Consider the following 8,843-nt stretch of genomic DNA (forward strand, 5'->3'; position numbering starts at 1 on the left):
TTATTTCGTTGCAAATAATTTTTTTATTTTTTTATTTTTTTACTAAAATTCGTAATTTTTTTTTCTCTACAAATAGAGACTTGGATCATTTCATTTGGATACATAAACAAAAACCAAGTTTTTCACTCTCTTAATCTTATTATTTGTGTGTCGCGTGCTTAGTTTGTTGTATTACATTTTAAGTTAAGAAAATAAAAATAAATTATTTTACAAAATTTTGTTTTTCCATTTTAAACTAAAAAATAAATTGTTAATTGTATTACTTTAATTTAATTATAATGGATAATTATAATTTTATGTAATTATAAAAACAAAAATTAAATAAGAATAAGAAATAAAAATTGGTGGGGTAGGGTGTTGAATGAAAACCATTGGAGAGTAAAAATTGAATGAGTGTTGAATTAAGAGAGAGAAGATGATGTGGAGTGTTGGAAATTGAAAAAGTTGGTGTTGAATGGTGTTGAATGAGAGTAACCATTGTACATTTAGGGTGTGTTTGGATCACCAAAGAAAGTGAGAGGAAAGATTGTAAGAGGAAAGATTGTAAGAGGAAAGAAAGTATGAGGAAAGTGAATGGAAAGTGAAATGATTTGTTAGGTTGTTTGATTGTAGTGAAAGTGAATAGAAAATGAGAGGAAAGAAAGAAGTATACTTATAAAATGACATACATGCCCTTAAGTAAAATAAAATATAAAGATAATTTTTTTAAAATATAATCTTAATAAAATACACATCTTTAATAAAATAAATACACATATATAGCTGAAATATATCACTAAATATATAGCTCAAATATATAATGATAATATATACTCTTTATAAGATACTATTCTCACGTTTTTCAATAAAAAATATTATATAATAATAATAATATAAAATAAAGATTATATTTTGACATTAGGTTGTTTTTGTCTTTTTGCAATGCCCCCCTACCATCGAAAACTTTCTTCTCAAATTAGGAGGGATGGGAATCTTGTGTGGGACCCAGAAAAAAGTGGTCTTTCCTTCCTCTATCTTGTGCAACCAAACCATAGAAAGTTTCTTGAAATCTGTGTTTCTATCCTTGATGCTTTCTTTCCTTAGATGATCAGCTGTTCCAAACAGACCCTTAGTCTCTTAGGCAGATTCTTCAGATTGTATTACACAGGTTACATGTTACCAATATCCATAGATCAGCACTTATCACTACTGAGACAGAAGAGACATAATATAAAGTATATTTTGTATATACCTACATAAACATACAAAGTAAACACATCTACTATCTGTGTCTGACGACCTACTCGGTGTGGCTGTTAGCTGAGTAACGATCCTCTCTATTACTCAAAAGAAATAGAGAACTTCATTACTAATGACCATAATATCTACCATTTGTATGTAACTAATTTACATGCTCGTTTGTGTTGACTGTGACTTTGGCTGAATCACATTGTGCAACCGTGATTTTGGTCATATTTACATTTTAAAGCATCAACAAAATCAAATCACTGCGGAGACGTGATTTCGGCAAGGTTTTAGAATTTATGATACGTGGATTCATTTTGGAAGAACGAAGGAAGAAAGATTTGAAATTGTGCTAGTAGTAGCAGTATTTATACATTCACCTATACTATATTTTAAGATTTTCAATTATATATAATCAGAATGGTATTTGATATCAATATGAAAATATAAAATTCTTCCATTTCATTATTTTACCGAATGTCAGAGAGGCAGAGACTTTTGTGTTACGTTACCTTCCCCGGGCCAGGTATAGTGGGAGTGGGTAAGGCTAGAACAGGAAACCATGCTTGCAACTTGCTTAATTTTCTGCAATCTGATATGTTCAGAAATTGCAAATAATTGAATAATGAGACTTTTAAAGTTTATGTCATGTAGGCTCTGTTTGGTAAACCCAAAAAAAGAGCTTTTAGCTTATAAGCTTATTTGACAAAAAAAACTCTGTTTGGTAACACAAAAGCTCTGTTTGGTACAACGAGCTTATAGCTTATTTCAGGAGCTTATAAACTATTTTTCAGAAGCTACTTCAAGTAGCTTTTGAGCTTATAGCTTTTAGCTTCTCATTTTTTCTTCTATATTTACCCTTATTATTCAAAGCAAAAGCTATCTGCTAATTTTATCAAACACTTCAACTAGCTTATCAGCTAAAAGCTATCAGCTAGCTTATCAGCTAAAAGCTATCAGCTAGTTTATCAGCTATCAGCTAATTTTACCAAACAGAGCCGTAATCTTTTCTAGTGTCACTTGAGGCCCTTTGCAGTTTGTACTTTTGCCCAGCCACGTTTTTTCCCAAAATTTTTGCATATACATAAACATATTAACATAAAAATAAGGTTGTAAATCCAATAATATTTCTTCCTTAAAACTAGCAGAAGTTTTGCAGGGAATGGAGTAATAATTTTATTTTGTTTGCTTTTTCTTATTGCATGAATTTATTTGTCAACATGTTATCATCTTTTTGAAGAGGTAATGGTTTAATCTCAGTTTACAAAATAATTTTCTAAATCTAGTCACATAAATTCTATCAAGGAGATATAATTTAATAAAAGTAGTAGCATCATATGATAAGATAAAATAAAAGTGGCAGCATGTGCATATCATGATAATTTGAATGGTAGGAGTAATTATTCAAACAATTGAACAACTTAGTGAATGGGAATGTCTGGTATGTTAGGGAAGAGGTAAAGATGCTTATGTCGATATATACTTGAGAGCTTTGATTGCATACAGCTGGAATAAAAAAGAGGAAGACCAGTTCTATACACTCAATTCCAAAGCACGTGAGATGTAAATCATGGTGATTTCACATGGTATATGTTACCTGCTTTGAAGTGAAAATATCTGACTATCAACATCAGATAAGTTCCAGAGTCAAAATTGATCCAGAGGGGTATATAGTTATTAGTTAATTTTGACATATATAAACGTTTTAGTATAAATTATAGTTTATTCCTCCCTAAAAAAAATTATAATTTATGTTTATTCTAATTTGAAGTTAGAATTTAAGAGCTTTTACGTAACAATACAAAAATTTAGAGTGTTTATTTCTAAAATTGATGTTAGACTCAATTTTATACGCAAATGTATTTAAATATAAATCATTTTACATTCAACTTGCTATTAGTTAGAACCAATTAAAGAAAAATCAATACTGTATTTATCATTGAAGAACCAAACACACTAAAATCCATGTTATGCTAATGCTTTTCTAAAACCTTACTTAACAAAAAAGCCAAGGTTGTATATCATTATAAAAGTGTTCTGTACCTAACGGAACGACTTATTCAGATAGTATTTTAATATAGTAGATTGTGTGCCGTGATTAAAATAATATTCTGTCGACTTTTTCCATTATTTAACCATGTTGGTCTACATAAATTTTTAAACATGGCCAATTTTGTCTTATCACTAAATAGATCATCACGATTCATGTTGGTTGGTCTATATAATAGGTTTTGTTATCTTAAAAAGGTTTATATCATTTAAACAAATAAATTACACTCAAACTTTTTTAAACTTGGTCAAAACTTAACAAGCAAGATAAGAATTTAAAAAAGACAATGGGTGCGTTTGTTTTAGCTTTAAAAAAAAATAGATTTTGTGTCAAAAGAATCTAGAGATTTTTTTTAGAGATTTTAAAAAAAATCTGAAGTTATTTGTGTTTGTCTACTATCCATAAAAATCCATTTTTAAAAAAAAATGAGTTCTAACATGCACATGTGTTATCTCCTTGTTGTTGAAAAAAATAGATTTTGAGAAAAGTTAATCCTAATAGCTTTTCATTTTAGGGTCAAAATAGATTTTTTTGATAAAATGATTTTTCTAAAAATCCTAAACAAACACTCATAAATGAAAAAAGTGATTTTTTTAAGGGAAAAAATAGATTTTTTTTTAAAAAAAATCTGAAACAAACGGACCCAATAGCAAACCTTAAAAAATCTATAATAACAAAGTTTAACTTGATTCCGTCTATTCTCACCTAGTCACCCTTATCAGTATCTACTAAACTTAGCTCTCAACAAAACGAAGTTATACTATACTACTAGTGAGTATCAAATTTACATTACCTTCCATGCTAAATCCTACAGTTGCAAAAGAATTTCACTATCTAGTTTTACATTATGTTAAAGAATAGAATGCCTCGAGGAAAATTACTGCGAATTTGCCTGCATAATCTCGAGTTATTAGCATTTTAATTTTCAAAGAAATCTCAGATTACAAAGAACCTTAGCAAAGTAAACTGTTATTCCTTCAGTGATAATCTTAACAACGGAACCAAGACACAAACACGAAGTCACCAATCATAGCCTACGCATTTCTGTGTTTTTTTTTGTGTGAACCAAAAGTAAATAATGCAGTATAATTATATGTACACACAGATAGGTTACAAACAACCATTCACTTAAGTCCTAAACCCTGATTATAGACTAAATTAATCCACATAAGCTAGCAGAATAGCAAGCTTGAAATGGCCACTTCCATGATTTACAACACCAATAAACTAGGTCACATTTCAGAACCATTCTCCTCTTCAATCCCCTTTCTAATTACACATTTCATTTCATCAAATAACAATGCATTCATTTTCCTACAGAACCTAAACCAGCAAATTTAAACTATTGAAAAAATAAATGGGGAAATCCAAATGAGAAACCTAAAATGTAGTTGAGTTGACAAGGTTATTGTTCCTACCTCCGGCAACCCGGTACCTCGTTCGAGTCATCCCACCCGATTCAAAAAGACTATCAAACTCGGAACCATCTTCATCATCACCATCTCCAAAACCCCTCATCTTCTCCAACACCCTTTTAGCCTTCTCCCTCGCCCTATCCGTCCCCGTCTCTTCAATCACCCTCAAAACCTCCACAGCTTTCGCTTCCTTCGCCAACCCTTTAAATCTCAAACTCCCATGACTCAAAGCATACAACGCCGCCACACAATTCTCCCTTGTCGCCTCGGAGTCCAGCTCATTCCCCCTCAACAAACTCACCAAACAATCCACCGCTTTGGCATCCAGCATTGCAGTCCTTCCCTCCACACACATTGCCAGATTACACAAAATCAACAACACCCTACTCGCCATTGTCCCCGTCATCACCATAGAAAGCAACGTCGGAACCACCCCAAGTTTCACCATTTTAACTCTATTACTCTGAACCAACGTTAAATGATACAACGCAAGCGCTGAATCATGCCTCGTTCGCTCAGACTCCGACCTCAGCGCATGCATCAACGGCTGCAATGCACCAAGAACACCAATCGCCATTTTATTATCATCATCCAAAGCCAAACTAAACAACGCACCCGCAGCATGTTCCTGCGATTCACTGAATCCCCCTTTCAACACATCAATCAGAAAAGGAACAAATCCTGACCGCACAATTCTCATCTTGTTCGATTTCTCTAACGAAAGGTTGACCAGCGAAGCAACAGCGTTGACCTGAACAACAACATACCGTGAATCAATCAACGAACGAATCGCCGATAAAATCCGCGGCGAGCATAGCGAAACCCTAGCTTCTTCTCTGTTCCTCGTGATACTCCTAAGCGAAACTAAACCTTGTTCTTGCTCAAAAACCTCTTTACTCTTCAGCTTCTTCAATAGAGCTTCTTCTTCTTCCGAAACAGGAACGTTAGGGTCTTGAACTTCGATCTCAAACGATGAAGATGAAGAAGGTGAAAAACACGTTGGACGAAGAGTGAAAGGTAAAGGCGCGATTATCACAGATTCTTCTGAGGAAGATCCCGAGTTGAAATGGTTGCCACGTGTACCTAACTCCGTCACGGCGTGTGAGAATATCACCGGAGGATTCTCCGCCACCGCGTTTAACAGTTCCTTTTCAGAAACCCTAATCAGATCCTCTTTCTCCGCCGTCATTTTTTCTTTAACAATATTCTCCACGGTGGTGTAATCCGGTGCGGTTGGGTGTACGGTGCGGGTTTTGTCGCACCAGTTTACGATGGTTGTTTTGATAGCTAAGTTGGGGATGACTGTTGAGAAATCGGGTCGGGTACCATTTTGGAGGACTGGAATAAAGCTTAAATCGGTGCAGACTTGAACGGAGAGACGTTCGAAGGTTTGACCCGAAGAGACTACGACCGGGTCGGACATTAACGACCCGGTAATGGGACATAGAAACTCTTTAGGAGGTTGTTGCTTGGATTGAGAAGAAGAACGATGGAAGGAAATTTTCCACCTGTGTTTTCCATTGCCACCCATAACTGTTTTTTTAATTTAAGAAGCTGCCGTTGATAGTGTTTTGGTTAGGACATAGGAATTAGGAATATAATAAGAAGCATAACATAACATGTGAGATTGTATTGTGGTTGAAATTATCGTTGTAGTTGCACGTGTAGGGTAAGAGTGAGACTGGGTATTTAACTTCGTGCGTGTGTGTGTGTGTGTGAGAAGATGAAATGATAGAGTGTTCGTGAGTTGAATGAGTATGAAGGGTAGAAAATGGAAACAAAACAAAATTATTGACCGTGGCACGTTTGGAACTAGAAGAGAGAGGATGGGATGAGGTTACTTTTGGATTTTAATGTTCCCACTTTTGTTGTTGGCCTTGTTTACTTTTCTTCTACTCATGTTGTTTCGTGCTTTTTCGAGGAGGCTGTTTCTGAAACTTTCAACGTTTTTATCTCTCATTATTTTTTGACAGCTAATATACCTCTCTCATGATAACCACAACTCTCATAGACTCGTATATTAAGAGCATCCACAAAGGTAATTCCCTAACAAGGATTTCTTAAATGGATCTCACGTGACACATCACTTATTTATAATTTTTTAATAAAAATACTTCCTCCGGTCACATTTATAAACAAAAAACACCGTTTTAGGTTCATTGAATAAGTAATGTATCCGGTCATATTTATATGTTAGATACATTAGTTATTCAATGTACCTAAAAAATTGTTTTTTGCTTATAAATGTGACCGGATGGAGTACGTATTAAGGACTTAATGACTTCAATGGTAATACAGTAAGTAATAAGGACTTCAATGAAAAGTATTTAAATATGTCCCACTATCTTTAAATTACATTAAACAAAAATAATTTATCTATTACTCTTTTTTACAAGTGGGACCAAATCGTACACATTTTATTACTCTTTTATGCAAGTGGGACCAAGTAGTACACATTTTATTGCTTTTTTAAACGTGGGACCCGTTAGTTACCAGGAGAGAGAGGGTCCTTATATAGTTGTCCATTCCTTAACGGGGACTCATTTTTTCTTCCTCCAATGGAGGGTCCAATGGAGGGTCCTTAACGAGGAGTGGTCCTTATTAAGTAAGGACCCCCCATTGGAGATGCTCTAAGTCGCTGCTGCCTTTTATTTTATTTTTTTCCCTTTTTTTTATTCACTTAATTATGAACTAATAAAATATATCTAATAAGTGAATAAAAAAATATATGAACTAATAAAATATAAATTTCTGCCTTCTTAATTTTAAATTTTAAATAAATATATCTCATATTAAGATTTTGTTTTCTCATAAGGATTCTCTTTTTTCCTTTTAAATTTCAGCTTTGCTATACATTATCCCGACGGAATCATGAAAGCTTTGCAATCATATAATTTTGCTCATGTCACAATACAAGGGAGGGCCCCACAATACAAGAGAGGGCATTCATGGAATTAAAAAAAAATACATTCAGTGCAATTTAGTTGTCGTGAATTCTTCGTGAGTTTTTTTGTCGGGATATTCAGCATTTCTCTTTAAATTTTAAGTGTTGCAAATGTATTTGTCGAATATGTTGATATCAGCATTTGACATTCTTGAGTTTGTCAAATTCTTATTATATTGTTATTCAAATGTTTTAGTTGCTTAGGAACTTCTCTTAACTATGTTGGTGAGTATTGCATCCACATGAAGAATTTTTTTTAAATTAAATTTATTGAAAAATTAATTGAGATAGTCATTATCCGAGAAACATTAAAATAGTACTCCCTCCGGCCACTATTATAAGTAAATTTTGACTTTTTAGGTTCATTCAATAAATGATGTATGTGGTCTATATTGTATACCACATACATCATTTATTGAATGAATCTAAAAAGTAGAAATTTGCTTATAATAGTGACCGGAGGGAGTGTATTGTAGAACATATTGATGTAGACACAATTATTAGTGTTTTTGCATCTAAAAATGCTCGTAGGAATTGTTTTATATGAGCATTTTGATATTATTTATTAGGGTCAAAAATTTCATATACAAATTAGTTAGAGACTAGATAGTTAGTTCATCTTAAGCTACCAAAATCTCAAAAACAGAACCTGAATTTGGTCTATCAACAAAAATGAACAATTGAAGTATATCGATTATTGCGTTACAATTTATAGATAATATGTCAATTTCTAAAATCATGAGTTTATAAAAACAACTTCTAACTTCCATGAAAACGGTTTAAATTTATATATGAAAATGAATTGTTCAATTTTTTATGAACATTTTTTAGACAGATTTTACTTATCTCTCGATCTATCTTCACGATAACATATTAACATGGCTACCTTACTATGAAAACCACGGAGATTAAAAAGCACGTATAAATATGTAGTGGTTATGTTACGCACCTCCAGAAACACATCTTATTTTAAAACAATAAATAATATATGGTGTATGTTACTATCGGATCTGTTACTATCATCGTATGCTTTGCATCAAAATAACTAGCAGGGCTTTCAATAAAGTTGGGAAGTGCGGCGGAAAGAGCAACTATTTGCTTGTACACTTTGAAGATATCAATATATGCATGTGTGTACCGGTGCTAGGTAAAGTGAGATACGTAAAATGCCATTTATACATATTGATGCACCAATATTTTGGACGATTAT

General features: G+C 32.9%; 1 protein-coding gene across 1 annotated transcript; it reads right to left on the bottom strand.

Annotated features, from left to right (window-relative positions):
• Nucleotides 1–4,380: 4,380 nt before the first annotated feature.
• Nucleotides 4,381–6,645, bottom strand: LOC146940400 (U-box domain-containing protein 38-like). Its single transcript, XM_085754105.1, has one exon. The coding sequence runs from the start codon at nucleotides 6,218–6,220 to the stop codon at nucleotides 4,655–4,657; it is 1,566 nt and encodes a 521-aa protein (XP_085610231.1). The 5' UTR covers nucleotides 6,221–6,645; the 3' UTR covers nucleotides 4,381–4,654.
• Between the last annotated feature and the right edge of the window lie 2,198 nt (nucleotides 6,646–8,843).

This window comes from Medicago sativa, chromosome 3 (assembly GCF_051527215.1).
Source record: "Medicago sativa cultivar Bolivia chromosome 3, Bolivia_mono, whole genome shotgun sequence".
In the NCBI taxonomy this organism is placed as follows: Eukaryota; Viridiplantae; Streptophyta; class Magnoliopsida; order Fabales; family Fabaceae; genus Medicago; species Medicago sativa.

Excerpts from the sequence above, each read along its gene's own strand:
- LOC146940400 (XM_085754105.1), bottom strand. The coding sequence starts at position 6,220 with ATGGGTGGCAATGGAAAACACAGGTGGAAAATTTCCTTCCATCGTTCT.